This window comes from Pollicipes pollicipes, unplaced genomic scaffold, assembly GCF_011947565.3.
Source record: "Pollicipes pollicipes isolate AB1234 unplaced genomic scaffold, Ppol_2.1 Scaffold_6137;HRSCAF=7276_pilon_pilon_pilon, whole genome shotgun sequence".
In the NCBI taxonomy this organism is placed as follows: Eukaryota; Metazoa; Arthropoda; class Thecostraca; order Pollicipedomorpha; family Pollicipedidae; genus Pollicipes; species Pollicipes pollicipes.
The window spans coordinates 106767-129509 of record NW_023596817.1 but is presented as its reverse complement, the minus strand read 5'-3'; the positions used below and the strand labels follow the sequence as shown (position 1 = coordinate 129509).

The 22743-nt window shown below is 57.1% G+C and overlaps 2 protein-coding genes and 1 long non-coding RNA gene across 3 annotated transcripts; all 3 read right to left on the bottom strand.

Moving 5' to 3' along the window:
- Positions 1–322: 322 nt before the first annotated feature.
- LOC119105254 (fibrocystin-L) lies at positions 323–8714 on the bottom strand (the record flags this gene model as incomplete). Its single annotated transcript, XM_037228721.1, has 11 exons — positions 8705–8714; positions 8192–8335; positions 7201–7375; positions 6513–6660; positions 5952–6114; positions 4927–5105; positions 4260–4426; positions 3580–3818; positions 2693–2847; positions 1011–1143; positions 323–500 (listed from the first exon to the last, which is right to left on the bottom strand). Coding segments are annotated over exons 1-11 (1691 nt in total), but the record flags the coding sequence as incomplete, so codon positions are not given.
- Positions 8715–12369: 3655 nt separating this feature from the next.
- LOC119105253 (fibrocystin-L-like) lies at positions 12370–17522 on the bottom strand. The gene is made up of 7 exons (XM_037228720.1): positions 17495–17522; positions 16765–17009; positions 15830–16018; positions 15410–15589; positions 14546–14690; positions 13725–13849; positions 12370–12383 (listed from the first exon to the last, which is right to left on the bottom strand). Exons 2-7 carry the CDS (start codon positions 16943–16945, stop codon positions 12370–12372), a joined length of 834 nt encoding a protein of 277 aa, XP_037084615.1. The 5' UTR covers positions 16946–17009; positions 17495–17522.
- A 2268-nt stretch (positions 17523–19790) lies between these two features.
- On the bottom strand, positions 19791–21049 carry LOC119105246 (uncharacterized). Its single transcript, XR_005095033.1, has 3 exons — positions 20929–21049; positions 20401–20601; positions 19791–19872 (listed from the first exon to the last, which is right to left on the bottom strand). It is a non-coding gene; the product is annotated as an uncharacterized LOC119105246 (long non-coding RNA).
- Between the last annotated feature and the right edge of the window lie 1694 nt (positions 21050–22743).

Genomic DNA, 22743 nt, shown 5'->3' with positions numbered 1-22743 from the left:
GGCGGTTGTGATGGCATCGGCTGACAGTCGGCAGAACGAATCGCGTGGCATTTGACAATGCTTTCTAGGTAAATCCAGCGTTATCTAAACAACGCATTCGTAGTTCATTCCAATCACTGCGCCTCTACAAGTCTTAAATTAAAAACAGCTTCATCACGACATTAAAGCGACCTACTCAAGCATGTCACACAGTTGGTTCCTCTGTCGCCATGGTACCCTTGCAAATTACACAAAACGTGTTTTCGATACACATCCAAAAACATAATAACTTCCTGAACAGCCGGCGGCACAGGCGCCGGCGTAATAATAATACGGCGCTCACCTCACGATGTTGGTCGGATTGACAACCCAGAACGAGGCCGGCGTAACGTCGACGTTCAGGAGGGACGATGAAGTTCTGGTGAAGATCGCCAGATTATACTGGATCGTGTTGTACGCCTCAATGCCGTCCTCCGTAAAGAAGGCATGCCCCATGTTGTTGTACGCCACGTTGTGTTCGACTGAAAGCCAGCACAATGCGTTACAACATGGCAAACAAGTGGCGAGAAACCGCTCAGTCACGTCTGCCATCGACAGCCATCGTCAAGGGCTCCACCCATTCATTACCTGAAGGTTTTATTGTGTTGCGCGTAGGTTTAATCCTGCGTTTTCAGCCACAGCAAAGCGAAGCGTACTTTACATGACATAGTATCTCCATAGGCGTCGGAGCTATCGCATCGTGGGGGCTTTGGAAGCTGACCCTCCCCTCAAAAAAGAAGAAGAAGAAGAGAAAATTGACCATTAGACTTACGGTGATGAATGGAGAGAAACGCCTCAAAGTGCCCCTAAGTTCCCCCAATCTTCAACAAACTCTCTCACTCCTGTATAACTCAGCCCTTGTTTGTCTATCGCATCGTACAGAACGCTTCCATTCCATTTCACATTAAACTTGCAATCACATAGAAAGCGGCTCCTGTGACCTGCTGTGCTGACGAAGGTCGAGGCATCCGGCCTGCCATCTAGCGGCTCACCCAGCAAGTAGTCGACGGCGTGGATAGTCACGGCCCGGTTGTACGTGCGGTGGATGGCGCAGCCTCGCACGTACGAGCCGGTAACGTTGCCGTTCAGGTGGAAGTGGATCGGGTACCGTCCCAGACGGAACGCCTGAAGTAAGGTAACGTCACTAAAGCTGACAGATTTATCTAAGAAGACCTCTATTCTCTGGTCGAGTTCATGATCACCACACAAGATGTAAGCGCACAAGAATACGGGCCGCAAGATTACAAGCCTTCAGTCGGGAGCTCGCAAAGAAACGTACTGTCATGTCGCAGCCACCTTTTGACCTCGTCGTTACAACATTGTTACAATATCGTCGTTACAATATCGTTTCAGCTCACGTTTCAGGTGCTCGGATGCGGGATTAGTTTGACCCCACCCACTCGAAATATTTTTTTTTCCTGAATGATTTCCGAACGGTTCGGTGTGCTCGCGCTAAACTTTGCATAGGTATAGGAAATTGAACAGTTTGTATTTGACATCAAATAATTGAATGCGCCCTGCAAGATCAATGTCCTATGATGGGCCAAAGTCAGGCCGTGGCTGTCAGCGAAGGCCACTTGGAGAACATCGTTCGGTCTGGGTGCCAACGGAGCGTTGGACGAAACCATACATCTCTGAGATAGTTCGTTGGGAAATAAACAAATTGAACGTGTAATAACAACAAACTCGATTGAGTTAGGGTTAGATAGGAACAGACCGAGGTCAAGACCAACCTGGTTTTTTACTCGAGAGCTTGCTTTATGAGATAGTTTCTGGTGGTCATTTAGAATTTATTAATGGAAGGGACCGCAACAAACATGTTTATGGACGTTTCCAAGGTCGTATGAGGTCACTGACCTTAAATGAATACTGCTGACTTTTTGCTTTGAACGGGTATCTAAGTTCACGGCTGTTGCAAAAAGAGGTCTAGGGACACTGCCCACTACTCTAGAGTTTGACCTTGTTTGACCTTATTCAACCACAAGATCAAGACCTGGGAATCTCAAATGCTGACACAAGTAAGTTCACATACAGGCCAATCCACTGCGCAAATTTCTGTCTCCAGATGTCCTAGATCTTAAAAATATTGGGGGGGGGGGCGGTCAAATTGATCCCCACCTGAGCGAAGGGCATTCAACCGACCATCCGGGCGCGTGTTAAGCTTTACCGAAGATGCATGTTGGCGGTTCTTGGACAGCAAATGCTTGCATAATTTTGCAATCCGACAAAGAAATGCACTCTAACTGTGGCCAGTAGACATACGAGGGATTACGCATAAATCTGGCGATAGATTGGCCCTGTTCATGGGCTCGAAGCCTTCGTTAAATTCGTGAATAATTGGCTGCCAGTTGCCGTTTTTGAATGAATCGGTAGATAAACGAGAAATGTCACAAATGTTGATGCCTCTGATGTGATCAGCAAAATGTACGCTACCAAAGCACCCAATGTTTTCACCCGAAGCATGAGCGAACCAGCGAGACATGCGCGCTCACACAGGCAGGGTCAAGTTCCCCACCACATTACTAAAAACAATACGCCAGTGAAACGAAAGCTTCTGCCGTGCTGATGACAGCTGCCAACACTGCATTGGGTTATCTCTTCTCTCCACCCAGTCGTAAACTGACAACATCTACCTATGCGGCTGAGCCGTCGGCACGCCTGACCTCTGACCGACCTGTCCCGCCTCGGTGACCTCCACATACTCCAGCCTGCCGGTGACCAGGTGCTCGTTCTGGTACTTGGCGTGGATCATGATGGTGGCGCCGAACTGGTCCGTCGACGTCTCGGCGCCGTACCGGCCGCGGAAGCAGGTCTGCGTGTCAAACTGACCTGAGGGTCGGGTGAGGTCACGTCAGGTCAATTCAGCTCAGGAGAGGTCAGATCAGGTCAGTTCAGGTCATCTTAGACCAGATTAGGCCAGGTGAGGTCAGATAAGGTCAAGTGAGGTTAGCTCAGGTCAGACCATGTCAGTTTACGTCGGATAAGGCCAGGCGAGGTAAGATGTGAGGTTAAATCAGGTCAGGACATATCATATTAGATTGGATCAGGTCAGATCAGATCAGGGTTGTTCAGGTTTGTCTAGGCTTCGTCAGCCCTGGTCGGATCAGGTCAGGCTTGCACCTGTTTGGTCAGACCAGGGAAGAACGGCGATGCTGGTATGTGAGGACAGAAAAGAACAAGGTAGAGGAGCAAAGATAAAGACAAGGCATACTGAAAAGAACACGATGGAGAAGGACAGAGTAAGGCAGGACAGGACAGCTCGGTGTGTAACGGCATGTTGTGAATCATGCAAGTCCAGCCTGCAGATAACATTCAAAGAAGATATTGACTCATTTCTTCCGGGATTGAGCGTGGCTTACACTGACCCCGACGCTGCGCAACTGTTACCGCCGATGTCCGACTTCGATCCAAGTCTTTAACATCAATACTGCACATCATCACTACGGCCTCATGCCAACAAACGCTGTCACGTCATGACACCAAACACTACAACGGCCAGTGCCTGTGCAGCCGCGAGACTCGCTATTTCACACAGCTCTCCATCATTGACCCCATCCTCACCTGGGTTAAAGCCGGCCGCACAGGCCTTCACTTCCTCGGTGAACTCCTGGTTGATGGAACCGCGCACCTTGACATTGCGGGTCAGCAGGCCCACCTCTGCGCGCATGCGCACTGTCTGGCCGGCGAACGTCTGCTCCGAGCTGATGTGCTCGAACGCCAGCGGGCTCTCCAAAGTCAAAGTCAGGCCGTCCTCCGACACGGCCGAGATCACGTGCTTCTCCGACTCGTTCATCGAGTGCCTGCGGCGCGGATCACCGGGCCGATTCAGGCGCGGCGCTCAGACACAGCTGCGCACAGTGGACTCTCGCTCCCTCTAGACGCATCAGCCGTCCTGGAGGGGTCGCTACGACTTCAGCTTGGGGCCCTCACCCCAGTCCCGCACTATTTCCGTCCCATAGACAAGGTCACCGACAAACACGTGATCCCGCCCTGCCCCCCCCCCCTTCCGTGACAGGTCACTAGCAGCCCTCGCCAGCAAAGCCCCTCCAGCCCAGAAGTGGACAACCTTAATCCCTTCCATTTGGCGCTATGTCAATGTATCACCCAAGCTTCCGCAAGTAGAGCTTATGACAGTCAATATCTCCTCCAGCCAAATCTCTCCGGTCAAACTGACGTTTGCTCTTTACACCAGTGGTTCCCAATCCCTTCGCCCTGACGCCGCCCCGAGCGGGCCGACTCACTTGCCGCCGGTGGAGGCGATCACGATCTCATCGCCGACCTGCCAGCTGACGGCGCGGTCCAGGGTCAGGCTGCTGGCGCCCGCCGCCGCCGTGCTCGCCAGGTACGTCCAGGGAACGGCCACGGGCAGACCGTGGAGGTCCAACGTGCCGTTCCGCACGGCCAGCACCTGGCGGCCGGATAGCGAAACTCAGCACAACCAGAGCACCCGCAACACCCTTCTCATCGCCCCAATCATCACCATCACCACCATAATCGTCATCGTCATCGTCATCCCCGTCATTCATACATATTCACAAATGTATGCAACTGCAAAGTGCAAAGCGCTATCGTTATTTACCATGCATTTGGAAATGATAAAATTCCACCATCACGAGGGGGGGGGGGAGGGGGGAAGGCCGGAAGCGGGCTTCAAACCCTATAAACGTTGCCATGGAGCGCACCGATTGACTGTCTATGCAATGGAGAAAACTAACCGCACACATACCACGAAGCTTTTCGGTAGGCGACATGACTTGCAACTTATCATTTTGACGATAGTCGACCTTCAGTTTGCCGGGAGGCACCAGTCAAACAACTTTGTCAGGCTCGCAGTGGTTCTGTCAATAAAATTGAACGTTCCAGGCTGTGCCTATAGCCACCAGTGCTAGGCCAGTCAGCGACGCTTGCCTTGGCACCGTAGACGGGCAGCTCGGTGGCGCGCACGTTGCCGTGCAGCGTGATGGCGGCCTGGCCGGCGTGCGGCGCCTGCTCGGTGCCGATCTGCACCCGGCCGCCGCCCAGCACCACGATGTACTCGGCGTGCAGTTCGAGGAATGCCGCCTCCGGGTCGAAGATGAGCTCCCCGCCTGGCGACGCTCGCGCGGCTCAGTCATCCGGTCACTGAGGTCGTACGGCCCGGCGGCACGGGGTCCAGCATGGCCTCCCAGACACCTCAGCAGACACATTTCCCGAAATGACGTGGGAATCGCCCTGGACCTGTCAGGATAACTAACAAACACACCCACAGACGTAGCTTCGATTGTGGACGACAACAAGCCACTGGAACAGCAGAATTCTTAGACGGAGCTGAAGCTGTCTGGGGCAGCCTCGGTCAAGACCCTCAGCCGAGGAAACAGCGAGCGCTCTCGGGCCGGGTTGGAGTTGTATGGGGCAGTCTCGGTCAGGACCCTCAGTCGAGGACATGGCGAGCGCTCTCGGACCGGGCTGGAGTTGTCTGGGGCAGCCTCGGTCAGTTCTCTCAGCCGAGGACATGGCGAACGCTCTCGGACCGGGCTGGGCTGTCTGGGGCAGCCTCGGTCAGTTCTCTCAGCCGAGGACACGGCGAGCGCTCTCGGACCGGGCTGGAGCTGTCTGGGGCAGCCTCGGTCAGGACCCTCAGCCGAGGACACAGCGAGCGCTCTCGGGCCGGGTTGGAGTTGTCTGGGGCAGCCTCGGTCAGGACCCTCAGCCAAGGACATGGCGAACGCTCTTGGACCAGGCTGGGCTGTCTGGGGCAGCCTCGGTCGACATCCTCAGCCGAGGACACGGCGAGCGCCGCGGGAGTCGCCATCTGTCGTCGCGATGCATCACTTTAGAACAGATGATCGGCGACCCGGAGCAGGCAGGACCGGACTGCAGGCCGAATGGGAGGGGGGGGGGGGAGGGGGCTGAAAGGGGGTGGGGACTCAACGTCAAGGGGGAGGGGGACTCACCGTCGATCAGGATCAGCTTGAGCACGGGCGTGCTGGTGTCGAGCAGGATGGTCTGGCCGGCCGTGATGCTGACCGACTGGCCGTCGGACGGCGGGTCACTGTCGCCCCAGGTGAACGGCGACGACCAGCGGTCCACGTACTGGAACACGGCCTCCTCGCCGGCCTGCGACACACGTCACCGTGACGTCAACACCCGACCACTGGGGGGGGGGGGGGGGGGGAGGGCAGCATTGCATGTGCTGGAGGACGGTCTCCACCGGGCTTCAATACGCTACGATGAAGTTAAGTATGCTCCTTACATCACCGAGCCAGAGGGGACCGGCGTTCACATGCTGAAGCAGAGCGCAGTCATCCCCCAAAACAAGACGACACTGAGACGCAGCCTCCATCGCATAATGCCTTGAATTATAACTCGCACACCCCCGACCTATCACAAAAACACCATCTCTTGCCCACGCCACCGCCCACGCCACGCCAGCTCTCAGCACGGCACGGGTCGGCGGCCGCGAGATGGCCGCACACGGAGCGCGCCGGGTGACCGGGCGCCCGCTTCCGACTGACCGCGGCGAAGCCGACGCCAGGCACGTCAACGGCGACGGCGAACCTCCCGGGCCCGCTGTGAGCGTCGGTGACGCAGACCACCTGCGTGGCGCTCTCGCTGGTCACCGCGCACGGGACGCCGTCGATCGTCACCAGGTTGCCGGAGGCGCTGCCGGCAGGAGAGCGGCGGTCGGCGCGAGCTCGTCCGAGCGCGCGGCGGGCGCGCGCGGCGCGTTACGGCTGGTGAGCAGTTGGCTTTGTTGTGGGGAACCGAAGCAATGTAATTGACAAAGGTCATCTCATGCCTTTTTTGACAGGCAGCAGCAGTTAATGCGCAGTGGAGGAGCCGCACTGTACATTTCATAGACAGAAAGAAGCGACTATACTATGAAACGACACCAGCACTCACTCCACAACCCCGATATCGTTGGTGGGCTAATGCCAACCACTTCGATACTAGAGCTGAGATAGAACGCCAGAGAAAGCTGTCAGAAAACAACATTGAAATTGTATGCCCTACCCGGCTGGTGGCGCCTCACCGATAAGTGCTTCTGCGAGCGGAACACATTTACATGTAACGTCACGCAACCATGCATCTATTCTCCAACTGCCCGCGTTTTCTAGCCAACACCGGCGGCCTGTAGCGAGCGTTGGCCGGTCGGTGCCAGCCTCTGTGCGCGTGTCACCGACCCCGCCCGTGACCACTCACGCCAGGCCGGTGCCTGTGACGGTGATGCTGGTGCCGCCGGCCGTGCCGCCCCGGCTGGGCGTGACGCTGGTCAATGACGCCGTCAGTGCGCCGTCGTACGTCAGAGCGGCCTCCGCCACCGCCGATTGGCCGCCAGACAGCGTCACAGTGACGTCACAGGCCGCCGCCGGGGCCGCTGCGGCACGAGTGTGACGTCAGCGGTACAGCCAGAATAGCCTGATGAGTATATGCGTGACCTCGATCCACAAGAGATCATGATTTTCATTGGTATTGGTCTCAAGTATCGATGAGGCCGCATATTCGATGGACACGTAATATGATACTTTCCGTTATAGCTTAGTTAGTTATTGAGTTAAGAACGCCGATATTCCATATGCAAGGAAGGCACCAGTAAGGAAAAAGTCAAGTGCTTACATATTTTCACAATACGTGATGCGTAGCATAACACACACACACACACACACACACACACAACACACACACACACCACAGACATATATATATACACATAGTATCACAACATGGATTCCAGCGGCTGTTTGTCGCCATCCTTTTACCATTTTTTAGCACACTCAGGGTCGGCTATTTTTCTAGCACGAAGCCCCGAAATGTCGCGAAACCAGCAGACGGCCACACTTACACGGTAGGTGAGCACTTACTGCACAGGAAGAAGAGTGCTCGGTGCAGCCTGCCTCGTACATGACATGTCAGCATTTAAATGCAATTTAGAACAAAAAATGATGAGAAAAATAAATAGTAGCAACATAAAGCATGCAGCACACCAGTATTAAATAATGCTTCCGATAATTCGAACATGTCGATTTTTTCGCGGCATTTGCATCGAGGAAGAAAACAGCTCAACCATGGTATAAACGCCGCCGCAGATATGCACGAAGTGATGGGCATTTCGCGCAGATCTTTTTCGTGTGACTTTCCCGCAAACGCTCAAGGTTTGCACCGAACTCAGTGCACTGAAACGACCAGCACCAACCTTGAACAGCAGGCGCGAGACACGTGATCTCCGTGCTGGTGACGGTGGTGACCTGGCAGGCCTGGTCACACACCGTCACTGTGACCGGGTCCACCGTGTCAAACTTGCCGCCGGCGAGGGTCAGCGTCGTTCCGCTGATACCCGCTGGAACGGCCACAGAACGGCTGCTCAGCGTCCGGTGCACGAATGACCACGGCGAAGCGATGTGTGTCGGAGAAAAGAGCGGCAGCGTGGTTCATCGGTACGACTCTGCTCCGCAACAGCTTCAACCGTTTCTCTCCGTTCGGAATGGGCGCAGCCTCACCTTTTACCGGGTGAGGTGTTTGAGTGAGACGGAGCCAAGGCCAGCTCCACTGTGAGGTCAAAGGGCGCCGAGTTGCCGTGCCCTCCGGCGAGTAGAAGGTCACTGGGGTGTTTGTCCGCGGGCAGAACCGTGTCCAGCTGCCGCCGAACAGCGACACGTTAGTACCGCGCACCGAATGGACGGGGCAGCAGGGATGTTTGGCAACATACCATATGGCATTCGTGCTGGGAGGGGTGCGCGAAGACCATGCGAATGACGACTCACCAAGCCGCTATAAGGAATGTACGATTCGTAACAGCCGTCTTGGTCAAATGCCACCAATTTTTGTGGCATTTGACCAAGACAACACCGAGCCCGAGTCGCCCATTCGCCGAACATTCGTTTGCCGCAGCCGCCGCAGTCACGCCTCGCTTCACCCCCTCACCTGGCACGTGACTGGGTGTCGCTTTGTTTGTTGACGTTGCAGAGCCTGCCGCCCACCATGAGGTAGCTGCTGCCGGAGGTGCCAGCCCAAGTGCCGGCAGACATGACCAGCGTCACCTCGCCGTTATCCAAACTGAGGGGTCGCGGCGTCAGACTCGTATGAGAGGTGTCGTCACGAGTGATGATTTATGGTAACGAACAGGTTTGATGAGGGAGCGCGGCCGGCGTGCAGTTGACATGGGCGGAGACATTTGAAGTCGATCATTGACATACATTCTATCGAGCCATGGCGTTCACGTGCACCACGCTTCTATACCATTGCACGCGAACCAACGCCACGTATTGGACGATGGTAGTTCCAGGTATGAGCTCACGAACATCCAACACGGCTGCCAACGGTCCAAATACGGGATTACTACGCGCTAATGTAAACACAACCACGCAGTTCGCTGCATTGCGTACAGCTGATTATTTGAGGTAATGGATGCATGGAGCAACGTCTGCCGCAGCAGTTGACCAAACAAGATCGGTAGACTGCGAGCAATGCGCATGGCAAAAGCCACCGTCATAAACGGAGAATATTATCTCTACCCGTTACTGAGTCCAGTAAAGGTCTGAGAATGACTTGGTGCGACGTTGTCCTTTATCAGATTAGCCGCCTTGTGAGCAGACCGATCGGAGAGAAGAAACCGGCCTCGGGTGGCCGTATGGCTCGGACCGAACAGACTCGGGCGACCTCGGGTAAGGTCAGGCAGACTCGGACGGGCTCGGGTAGGGTCAGGCAGACTCGGGGCGGGCTCGGGTAGGGTTAGGCAGGACTCGGGCGGGATCGGGTAGGGTCAGACAGGCTCGGGCGGCCTCGGGTAGGGTCAGACAGGCTCGGGCGGCCTCGGGTAGGGTAGGCAGACTCGGGCGGGATCGGGTAGGGTCAGGCAGACTCGGGCGGGCTCGGGTAGGGTAAGGCAGACTCGGGCGGGCCCTGGCGGGACTCCCCACCTGACAACGGACGTCAGCACGGGCGTGCTCTCCGCCGAGTACGTGTAGTCGGGTCCGGTCACGGTCTGGCCGCCGCTCGTGACCCACCGGCTGGACACCCTCGCCCGCAGGCGTCAGACAGGTCAGCGCCGAGGCCGAGCGCGCCGTCAGCTCACATTCCTCGCCGCCGACCGTGACGGACGCGTCGGGCCCGAAGCCGGCGCCAGCCAGCTGCAGCGCGGCGCCGCCGTGCACGGAGCCGGCCGGCAGGCTGGCCGTCTCCAGCGTGGGCGGCCACGGTCACCGTCGCCGTGTCGCCGGCCAGGCCGAGCTGCGACACCTGCAGCGCCACGGCGTACTCGCCGGCCGCCTCCGCGTCCAGCTGACAGGTGACGCTGGTGTCGCTGATCTCTATCGGCGTGCAGGTCAGTTCAGTCGGGTCGGCGGCGGCGCTCCGGCGAGGCGGCGCAGGTGCACGCGCCTCCGCGAGCGCCGCCGGCCCAGCACGGCCTCGTGGAAGGCGCTGACGTACTCTGGCGTCAGCTCCAGGTAGTCCAGCTCGGCTGGGGTGCCGCCGGGCGGCGCCACGGTCGCGGCGCGGGTCGGCTCCAGCCCCGAGCCGGCGGCGCGCAGCTGGCCGCTGCTGACGAACTCGTCGAAGTTGGCGCAGCGGCCGTCGCAGAAGCGACTCCAGAAGGCCGCGTCCTCTTGCGCGCCGCCCTCGGCAGGCGACTCTGCCTCGGTGACGTCGTCGGGGTCGATGACTTCGGTGTCGCGCGCGGGTCGACGTGCCGACGCCGACGGGCGGCGCTCAAGACCGGTGTCAGCCGGATGACGATGGTCGGAGGCGTTGCTGCCCAGGTTCGTCCCTGAGATGGTCAGCGTCCTCTGCGCGTTCGTCGCCACCTGGGCCGAAGTCAGTGTTGGAGACTTGTGATGTCGTAGGTGAAGGTCATATTCCCCAGTGTCCTGGCATAAAGCATTTTGGTTAAAGGCTATGCGGGAACTGCAGGCTGGCAAGCAGCATCATGGTAGCAACAGCGGAGTAAATCCTGTAGTTGACACCACAAATGTTTTGTTCCCTGGAAAGCTATCGATGGCAGTTTTGGCCTGTCTTTTTGTTTGCATTTCAGTATCAGCATGCCGTTGGGTCAGTATTCGGTGATCCGAAGTATAAATATCAAGTAACAGTAAATTTCTGGCTCCGAAATAATTTCACAAACCCTAAGCCGACAGTTTTCAAATTGTCTCATACGATGAAAACAAACGTTAACGAGCCGACCGCCAGCTTTACCACAGCTCGCGCTGCTTCCGCTGTCTGAGCTTTGGTTCAACACGCTAGAAATAGCAGGGCTCATAATGGTACGACTAAATCCATGTCGCCATGCAAAATCTCGACTCGCCTACCCACGGACGACCGCGAAGGCGAGCTCACTGACCTGACCACGCCATCCTCATCCCAGACGAGCTTGACAGGCATCGGGCCTGCCTGGCCGGCCGCCGAAGCCGGGGTCAAGCAGGTGAGCGTGGACAGGGTGTTCGTCTGCACCTGGCACGCCTGACCTCCAACCAGGACAGCTGATGCTGCCATCTGTGACGCCGGCAGCAGGCTGGAGCCTGGGACAGACCGGACCGAGACGGCGGTGAGACGCAGTGGAGACCGCCGCAGGCGGTGACGGTACAGCGGCGGAGTGCTGTCGGCCGGTCGTAGCAGTGTCCTGAGCGGCCATCCCGTCCATTCCGGCCATACCGCATGAAGGGCGGTGAGAGAGGATATTATTAACGATAAATAATGGCGTCGCACCGGAAGGGCCCGACTGAAAGGTCGTGCAGGTCGACATTATAAGCAGTTGATCATAATAACTATTGATAAATAAAACGAGTTTGTAACGAATTGCGTGCCTTCTTATAATTTGTTTCCCACACACGCTGACGACGTTTTTCTTCTCATCCAAACGCCCACAGCAAGTTCCGTTCGACTAAGCTGCTGCGCAGTCACTCCCGCTACCAGCCGGAAGTTCGCTAGCCGTCGTTCTCGCTAACAGCCTGAGGCTGCCGCGCTGGTCGTCCTCACTAACAGCGAGAGGATGCCTCCCTCCGAGTCGGCTGTCGTTCTCACTAACAGCCTGAGGCTGCCCGCGCTGTCGTCCTCGCCAACAGTGAGAAGACGTCTCCTTCCAAGTCGGTGGTATCGCCACGTACAACTTGCCTTATCACCAGCAGGGTAGACCAGAGACCAGATGTGGTGCCTGGGTCCAAAGCTCCCACCCAGCACCCAAGGCACTCACCTGGCACTCAGGACTCTCATTCGGTACCCAGGACTCTCTCACCCAGCACTCAGTACTTTCACCGGGCACCCAGGACTCTCACCGGTCAGCGTGAGCAGCGTGCCGCCGTTCGGGGAGCCGCTGGTCGGCGAGAGAGCCGGACACCACCGGCTCAGAGCTGAAGTACTTCAGACCGGCGGCCACGTCGATCACTGCCGCGCCCCTGTAGCGGCGAGGCGGCGAAGTCAGACGGCAGCACCGCGTCGGGCGCCGGCAACTCCCCTGCTCTGCGTCAGCACGGTGGCGTCAGGTTGCGACTCGCTGGTCGGCATCAGCCATCTTCACGCTGCGTTCCAGAGTTCAGGTTTGTAAGTTATGACGCGGTCCAGTGCTTTAAGATTGAACTCCTTTAAATTGTGTGAAAAAGAGACTTGTGTGTGTCGTATGCTTCTTTATATGGGCATACTGAATCGGTTTTCACGTAACGTGTCCTTGAGTTCCACTTGACATGCGGTATTACACAACGCTTTTCGCTCCGTTTTGAACGCTCCTAAATAAGTCAGTGATTTTTTGAAACATTGCAATACAACAGAAGTCATGTTCCGGTGGTGAATTTTAGACATACAGCATCGAACTGGTCGCGTAGATCTCAAGACCTCAAGTGGAGGCTATTCGACCCTGCCGCGTGTAATTAAATGGCGATTCATCGCATGAAAAATACGGTTAAGCGTCGTCAAGTGTTTTGCTCCCAAAGAAAAACGTGGGTGCAAAATGCTACCGAACTACGGAACACCCTGATGTTGATAAGGAAGACTGTCATTGGGACTTTACGACACACTCAACTGCCGAGGCTATATGACGACTGCGATGAGAGAGACTTAAAACGCTCGATGATGCCACGCCGAACATGATGTCCACGCTCAGTGCAAAGCACGCAGTGGACCAGCAGCCGCAGCTACCTAGCTTGCTGTAAAAGAACTGCAACATACAACAACTGTGTTCTGCCTACAACGGGTGGTGTCCCACACGACGATGACGGGGCAACATCACCTGGAGCCAACGTCAGTCACGGTAATAAGAAGGCACCTGGCAAATACCGAGAATGAAATCCATCTAATTAGTTCCCCAATTGGGATTCACCGGTAATACGAGCGGCGGGGAATCATGGCGCAATGAGGGTAATAAGTACCCGCCTCTCCGACTGTTTCACGGATTGCTGAACGCCCTCTCGCCGGCGGCGGATGATAGCATTTCACGCATGTGTGTGCGCCCATTAGACGCCACGCACGCGGAATCGCCCTGATCGGCCGACGTCAAAGATTGCCAGGTGTGAAAGCGCCAACCAGAAACAGCTGACGGCAGCGCGCCAATAGCGCCCTGCACGGCGGGGGCGCCCTTCTTCGCCGGCGGCGCCCGCTCATCAGCCGCCGGCCGCCTCCGCCGCGGCGCGACAGCTCCCTTCCCCCTCGCCGCACCGGGGCTCACCTGTTGGCCACGCGCACCGCCAGGGGCTGCGGCTGGCCATGCTGCAGGCCGTCTGACGTCACACGGCACGTCAGCTGACTGGCCGACGCCGAGGTGACCTGGCAGGCGCCGGAGCCCAGCGTGACCCGGTTGTGGCAGGCGGTCTCGGAGAAGCCGGCCCCAGAGATGGTTAGCTCGGAGCCGGCTTCCACCATGTGTCCAGCACTGAAGACGGAGGATCTACCGCTGTAAGCCGACGCCCCCACGCAGTCGGACTCGTCGGAACTAAACTTTCCAGGATCGATTTCAACCCCGCTAGCCAGTTCTGAATCAAATCGGGCAAGGCGTCCGCTCGCATTTCTCACAACTGCCTTCAATCCAGCACGGTAGCACGCAACACAAGAACAATTCCGATCAGTGCCTCACAATCCGGGCCAATTTCAGATTTATGTATGAAAGTAGCAAATATCGTCACATTCACTTCTGCATGGCTTATTGACAACGGACTCTGTAAACATTCCAAGCAATCTACCCTCTTCGATTTGCTAATGCAATTTAACCCCAACATCAATATTTTTAAACGTGATTCAATACATTCCTGACCAACTAATCTATCCACATCATGGGTTTATGCGATCCATCAAAAGCTCTACCGACTTGCTTAATGGCCTGACCTCCCCTGAAGTAGCAAGTCATATCGTGGCTAGGAGATCAGTTTGTTACTTGCTCACATATGCACGTACGCCTAGGTTAACTTACTTCAAATCCAGATAAGAATGAACACGGCTGAAGGCAAGCTTGAATGTGCCACTCGCAAACGCAAGATGGCGGTGACCAATGGAGTGCCCAGCTCGACATAAGCCCCCCCCCCAGACAGTGAGACAGCGCGGCCCACCGCTTGGGCGGGTTGGGTGAGCTGACCTGTCGTCGCCAGAGGCGACGCTGACCCCGGTGACCCGGGCGGTGACGCAGTCTGCCGCCGTGAGCACGAGAGGTGCCGGCGACGCCGGGCAGGCGGCCGGTGCCGGGTCCTCGGAGCACACCTCGGAGGGGACGAACGCCGGCACTACCGACACGGCCGACGCGGTGATGCACGCACGCTCTGATACATTCATCATGAGCTAACCATAGCACTGGGCCGTGTTCTGAGGAGAACTAGAAATATCTCGCCGTTAGGTATTCCGAACTTCGAAAGGTGGCGGCTACGTTTATTGTACACTGTTGATCCCACGCATAGTGAGCACAGAGGAAGTGGACTTTATCAGCAAAGGCAAGGTTATTGGCCGAAATCACAGCTTTCATAATCACGGCCACCATACAGTGCCTTCCGTGATTGGTACGCAAAACATGTGTAAGCATTCAGAATTTCTTAAAGCGAGGGGAGGGGTCTCAGTACTGTTGGCATACTTGTATCCCGTTTCCGAGCGCAAAGGCCTATACAGGGCCCCTGAGTAAAAGGAGAAGTTCCTGGGACCCCGGGACCTCCTTCCCCTTAGCTGCCCCTCCGTGTACAAACATCTGTTGAAATCAAAAGAGCTTCATTACACCTGGAGGTGCCATTTGAACGACAATACCAAGCAGTTATGAGCACGCATTATGAGCACGTATACCAATCACACGGATCGCACTGACACGTAATGCCATCAGCTTTGTTCAATTCATGCTCCAGCAAGGCCTGCTTAGTAAGCCGCACCAAGCTAATGCACACTGGGCGACACTGGCCGACCGCGACGCGAATGACATGATCCATACCAACATGCTAGCTTACACCAGCAGTGTACGTACTATCCCCGTCGGTTGGTGTCGACTCCGCCTCCACGGAGCCCACCCGGACGGACAGGACACCGCTGCCAGCCGGCGGCGCCACCACGTGGATGACCCCGCGCATGCGCACTGTGTTGGTTCCGACCGACTCGCCAGAGTAGAAGACGGTGCCGATATCCTCCAGCATGGTGGTGAATGATCCTGCGGCAAACGTCCGACGCTTTGACGGTTATCGCACCCTTTGTCAGTCCTTCGCAGGGACCTCGCTTTCATTCACGTACATCAATAGCTATGAAATGCCCACGATCAGGGCGAACGGCAGACTGAGACGACGCAGGTACTGTCCCTTTCATCGTCGGTTGTCAGCAGATTAGCCGCCATCCCCGGCAGCGCGTCAGCTGACTCGGCCCATCTCTCAGCGTGCCGCTCCCAGACACACACCTTGCGGCGTCTTGTCGCCGCTGTTGAAGCCGGCTCCGTCGTACGCGTCCGAGTGCTGGTCGACCGTCTGGTGCACCGAGAAGCCCACCTGGTCGGAGCTGACCTGGCCCGGCGCCCAGCGCCAGGTGACCAGGTCACCGGGCCACACGGTCAGGTGCTGCGGCTGCCACAGGTAGCCAGGGCCGTAACCTGGCGACCGCGCACAGCTCCGTCAGCACCAGATGATCTGTTCTGCGGTGCTGACGGTTGGAGATGCGGGCACGAAAAACGTGGCCCTACAGCAAGGGCAGTATGCATTTTTTACTGCCAACGATAAGCGTGTAGGTAAAAAGGCATACTCCAATAGCTCTTCGACGATCGCAACTACTTCTACGCGCATATGCACCACTGAGTACAACTAGGGGTTTGGGCTATTTCTACGCGGCTGAGCGCCACTGAATACTACTGGAGGTTTGGGTTATTTCTACACGGATATGTACCACTGAGAACAACTAGAGGGTTGCGCAAGTTAGGTTAATCCTCTTTCGTCCATAACTGAACATTTGAGTGCTATGGGAGTAAAGGGACAGGCAAGGGGTGGGACAAGCTGGGATCATGGCGGCTGTCACCGCTGCCGAGCCCCATTCCGCACCCGGGACCCGACTTCGAGGTACGTGTGGGCGCTCGACCGCCCCCCCCCCCCCCCCCCCCACCAGGACGGCAGTGAGATCGGCTCTGGCTGGCGGCCGCAGCACGCTCCAGGTGAGAAGGGGCTCTACCAGGACTGTAAGACGATGTGGTGTGTGGTGAGAACAGCGACAGGGGTGAAAACATTGACAAGCTGATGGCATACATGCATAATACCAGCTGCAGACCTCTAGTTCCATGATCGCTTGCGCATCCTGCACAACGGCACATGACAACAACCGGCCCGGAAATCCTGGGACGGGACGTACGCGGGTGTGTTGCATTGTTGCGAATCACGTGGCGGCGCCGGCGTCTGTTGACGAGGCACATGATCTCCGTGTCGGTACAGGTGACCGGCTCGCAGACGAAGGCGTCCCCGGCCGTGATGTCCAGTCTCTGGCAGTCGGCGGCTAGCCCCTGACCCGTGATCCGCACGGTGGATCCTCCCATTGCGGAGACGAGGCGCGGTGATATGTCAGAGACTGTAAACTGGTAGCTGATCGCTCCAATGCCACTGTGGAAAATAAATTACCGTTTTTGTTTCCGGCCCAAATGTTGCGTTACTCCCTGGGTAGCAAGATACGGTATGGTCATACGTCTGGACGATGCAGTTTGCTTGGGTGGACAACGTCCTCAATTATCACCCGGGCGATGTATTGGCGGTGAACTACGGATTGCTGTAATATAAAGTTCGCTGACTGGACAATATTTCATCCATCCACTGGATAGATAAGCTTTCTGCGAGGTCGAGCGTCTTCTGGTATCTGGCCAACCATTGGGGCTTGCATACAGCAGAGCACACCATCGCTAAAGGCGATCGCTAAAATCTCCCTTGACCGCGCTAATAATACATTTTGTCCATGCTCCTTGGTCTTGGAGCATCTTCAGCTATTTTGCACTCACAAAAGCCGCTAAAATCCCAGCCACACGTGGCGATGGAGAGAGCTGTCGACACGGCTGGGTGACGGCACAGGTCATGACCCTGGACCCATGACACACCTGCTGTCGGCCAGGCCCAGCTGACCCCTGCGCAGCTGGACGGCGTGCTGGCCGTGGCCGAGCGGCGGCAGTCGGCACGTCACGGCCTCCTCGCGCCAGCGGGTGACGTCACACGGCGCCCCGCCCACCGTCACTGATTGGTCGGCCTGCACCGGGCCGAACCCAGAACCGGTGATGCCCAGGAAGCCACCTCCTGAGGAGACCGGGCACCGCGGTGAGTGTCTGGGGGACCACTTCCTGAGGGGACCGGGCGCCGTTGTGAGTGTTTGGGGGGCCACCTCCTGAAGGGACCGGGCACCGTTGTGAGCGTCCGGGGGACCACCTCCTGAGGGGACCGGGCACCGCGGTGAGTGTCTGGGGGACCACCTCCTGAGGGGACCGGGCACCACGGTGAGTGTCTGGGGGACCACCTCCTGAGGGGACCGGGCGCCGTTGTGAGTGTCTGGGGGACCACCTCCTGAGGGGACCGGGCACCGCGGTGAGTGTCTGGGGGACCACCTCCTGAGGGGACCGGGCACCGCGGTGAGTATCTGGGGGCCACCTCCTGAAGGGACCGGGCACCGTTGTGAGTGTCTGGGGGACCACCTCCTGAGGGGACCGGGCACCGTTGTGAGTGTTTGGGGGACCACCTCCTGAAGGGACCGGGCACCGCGGTGAGTGTCTGGGGTCGGAGGCGTCAGGGGTCGGACTCCTGTGGTGCAGCACCAGGTCGGTAATTGTCCAGTGTAGCGGGCGTAACATACCACAGTCAATGGCCATAGCTATTTGAGGGGAAAATGGGGTTCCGAGTGACCCAGTACTTGTTGAGTAAGAAACAGATTCACTGCGTATGGTGCCATGGGCAGTTTTCGTTGGAACCGCCGACTTTGGAGTTGAGATACCATTACTCCATGTGGTAGAATCACTCTTTGCTACTTGCCTCCGAATGCAGTCGCATGTGAAGTGCATTCAAACAACAGGCAACAGCTGCATTCAACCCGAGGTTCATGAGATCAGAAACCATATAAAGCATTTCCATACAAAAACTCACCCTACTTCCAACACAGAAAGATACCGCACACGTTCCATGCGTGAACATGGTATTCCAATTCCCAAAGCCGGCCGAAAACAAAACATTGGAAGAGATCTTCCGACAACGCCCCGGCGCCAGTTCTGAGACTAGCCCCGATTTCCACTCCCGGCGCTGCCCAGCGCTGTCCCAGCGCTGACCGCCGCTGACCTGCTGCTCCTGATGACGTCACGTTGATGGCGGAGAGCACGGCGTTCTCGGCCAGCGGGCTGAACGCCGCGGCGAGCGCCGTACTCCGGTCACCAAAGGTCACCGTCACGTCCGCCGCTGTGGCAGCCTCCCCCTGGGGTGGGCGCGGCACGGTGAGGACGGCACGGAGAGGCGCCGGCGCAGGAAGCACCGACAGAACGGCGGAGCAGCGGTCCCGCCCACCGCTGGCAGCGAGCAGGGCTGCGCTCATCACAGGCGTGCTCGAGGTCATGAACAGGGAAGTGCAATCTGTTCTACGAGTGCTTACCGATGGCGGGACCCCTTGAACGGTGACTTGTTGAAAGGACGCCAAGCTGGGCAACGGGTTGCGTGAACGTTGCGGAAGTAGGAACTTTTTATAGGCCCATTAGCTAAATGACTCCGTCCAGTAATTTGTCAATGGTTTAAACGTAGTGAGACGCTTCATGATAATGTCTGTGCTTTACGAATTCAGGTGTGTTTATGAGCGACCAGGGCTATTTTTGAAGTCCAAGATGACATTCGTGCACCTGCATGCGATGACACCGGTCAAACTGCGATCATTACTGCGCTAACGTCAGTGATGACGATGCGCAAAAAATACGGCCCTGTTGCTACAGCTTTTGGACACCAAGCACGACGCAAACTCCTAATGATTTCCGAATATGTTCAATCTAGATTTGCCAGCATACTGACAAAAGTCATATATCTCAATGCACCTTGAGGTGCGGATCTCGTCGTTAAGAATTACCAGCGCAACATCAATGAATGCAATAATGAGCACGTGCTGCTGTTAGCTACGTGACCTAGAGTATTACAAAACAGAATATGACAGAACTCGCCCAGCCTATCTTCACTTCCAAGAGTAGGAAAACGATCGCTACATCCCAGCGCTGCGTGCTTCTCCATGATCTCACCACAGTGCCCTGTATCTCGCAGCTGGAGGCTGTAGACGTAGTGTTGATAACTCGGCAGGTGGCGCCGCCTACGGTGACTTCGCCAAACTGCCAGCCAGCCAGGGCGAGCGGCAGCCGGCGGCCCTGCACGGAGATCACGGTACCGCCGAGCGGGCTGCCTTGACCCGGCGTCACCGAGGTCAACAGCGGGGTCACGTCCACAGAGCCGCCACCGGAAGCCATGCCTGCCGGTCCGCACCGTCTCACCGGAGGAGCACCGTGTCCGGCCGTGGGTGCCGGCGCAAATATGACAAGGTCTGACTGGAGCTGGGCGTGCAGGTCAATACATGACAGCTTTTGGTTTTAATGTTACAATCCACTTATACTTGTGTACGTATGCAAAATGTGTATGTGTAGGTCCGATCGTGTAGGCATGTAACCTGGATGTGCACGGGAAGTGTGGGTGCTAAAAATGGAGAAAGTGTAGCATCGCAAATACGAAACCAACTGTCGCATGTCTTAAGCCATTGAATGAAACGCTGTTTCCATGAAGTGACGAATACGTGACATGCAAGTAGCATGCAATTACAACGTTTCACGCAATTTCATGACATCCCACGTCAGCCTAGTCTTCCTGACCAATGTCTTGCTAACTGCCATAGAACAATTAGACCAGTTATACAAGCGCAATTTCCGGGATGCAAACCCTTCTTGTCTGTCGCAACTGATCAGCCTCCACACCCTACCAAATGAGGCGCAGCAACGTCCAGTACCTTGATTGGAAACGGTCAGGGTCACGTTGTACCTCCCCGCCTGCACGCTGTTGGCGGTGCATGTGACCTGGGTGCTCGTGGCAGAGGTCACGGTGCAGCTGCGGGTGGCCATGGCGCCGGTCAAGGTCACACTGACCCCCTCGGTGGTCGAGCCCAGGTTGACCCCGGTCAGGGCCACGGTGACGTCTCCTGTGTCATCCTCTGGCAACCACAAGTTCATTCGCTTGAAGATGTTGTTTTTTTAGTACGGAGGGTTAGTCGACAATAATTTGCATTGCTCCAAAGATTCGATTTAACAAGGTTACGGCATGGCTGTGCTGAGCATGGACATAGAAGCAAAAATGCAGCGCAGTAAACCATGTACGTTAAAGCAAATTATATGGATCCACTTTTCTCGCTCGGAATGCTATTTCACGCGTCTACCATGCTCGCTTGAAGGCCTGCCAAAAAATACGCCAACAGTGTTCACGTCGGCCACTACCAGGGCATGACATTTTCTGCTCACAGGCCGGTGGAAGCAAGTCTCACCGATTTCCGATGTGACGGCGGTGACCAGAGAGTTGAGCGCGGCGTCGTACGTGACCTGACAGTCGCTGGCGCACTGACCCGTCACGCCGGCCACGCTGACCTGGACCTGCAGGGCGGCCTGCGCCAGCGGCTGGCGGGTCAGGTCCGCCGGCAGGTACGGGTGCGTCACACCGCCCTCCCCGCTCGTCGTGTCCTTCCACACGCCGACCTGCAGGTTGTCACTGGACAAAACAGGGGCGTCTGGTTATAACCGGCCAGCAGGTGAATGCCGTCCAGAACAAAGAGCGCACCTTTTAAGGCGAGTTTAGTTGCATGATAGTTTTTATTGATTGAGAGAACGCAGACACGCGGAAACGTTGCTTTTTGTGGACACCAAGCCTGATACGTAGGTTGCCTGAACTAGGGAATAATGTTGCTTCGCCTAGTCAGCCGGATGGGGCTGGAAGATCATTATGGTGCTATACAACGTCATAACACGACCGCCCGCGATACACATGTCCCAGATGGCGGAGAAAATACGATGCCTTAACCTCGAATGAAATGTGCTTGGCGATGTCTCTCGATGTGATCCTCGGCACTCATTTGGAACACATGACCGGCAAGCTCACCCCTTGAACACCAAGTGAACACCACACGTCACACCCAGCGCCCCAGAAGCGGTCCAGCAAGCGACCAGCCCCGTGTGACCCCTCAGCGACCATATCTGTGCGTTGTATGACCATCAAAGAGCGTCCGGCGGCCGCTGTTACCACCGGCCGCCGACGGCTCCAAAGCACCGTCCCCTCGGCGGCCGGCTGGCTGGGACCGCGCCGCTGCCAGCGGGCCGTACCCGTCAAAGAGCACGCCGCTGCCGTTAACGGCGAGCAGCGGCTGCCGCCCGCCGTGGTGGCGGAAGGCGACGTTCCAGTGGAGGTTGTGGCACGCGCCCCAGCGGGCGACGATCATGCCGGGCATGGCCAGCCCTGTGCCCAGCAGCAGGGTCATGCCTTCCGCCGTCAGATTGGTCGGCACGCCTGGCCGGCGGCGAAGGCGCGTTAGCTGACGGCGGCGAGGGCCTGATGCCATGCAGCGAGCAAAGAGGGGTGACCGCCGTATACCAGGGGAGGGAAGTTTGACAAATGGTATGCCATCATCCCGCAAGGACGAGATTTGACACCAGAAGTGGGAATAGCACTGCGTCTGACAGTCAGGATGGAATTCGACGAGCAACAGGAAGTAAAGAACGCTCTGTCTGCCTGGCAACCAGGGCGTCGTTTCACACATTACGAACAGCACACACTCAAAAACCACATGACATCTGAGTCCGAGCTCCGCTGAATACAGCCGACACACCGCACGAGGACGTCCCAGCCCTCGTCCAGCGCGCCCAGACTGCCACCGCCCGGCTACCTGCGATGGTGCGTCCGTCGAACATGATGTCCCAGGTGCCGGACGGCGGGGGGCTGGCGCTGACGTTCCTCGCCACCCGGACGGAGGCGGCCCCCCATCGGCGCCCGTCATCTCCAGGCTGTCCAGCTTGGACGTGTCGCTCAGGGCTGCGGGCGCGGACCGGGGCGAGGGCGTCAGAGCCTCGTGCTGGCGGGCCGCGCGAGTGCCGCGCGGTGACAGCTTCTGCCGAACCGCGTGGTGCGCGTGTCTATGTAGGACGGCTCGAGATGCCGCGAGCTATGCAGAGTGACGACCAGCGCAGAGTGGTACCTCCGAGGCGTGTGGGGACGGGGATACAGTTTTGTCTGCTACACTCACGTGTTTAAGGTTGGATTTCGTCTGATTTGGGCGGCAGCTCAAACAACGGGGCAGTGCCGACTGGGGCCG

Coding starts and splice junctions, on each gene's coding strand:
- LOC119105253 (XM_037228720.1), bottom strand. CDS start 16,945: ATGGGAGGATCCACCGTGCGGATCACGGGTCAGGGGCTAGCCGCCGAC. Junction 16,019..16,764: donor CAACAATGCAACACACCCGC/GTACGTCCCGTC, acceptor CGCGGTCGCCAG/GTTACGGCCCTGGCTACCTG. Junction 13,850..14,545: donor GTCGCCTCTGGCGACGACAG/GTCAGCTCACCC, acceptor CTCCGTCTTCAG/TGCTGGACACATGGTGGAAG.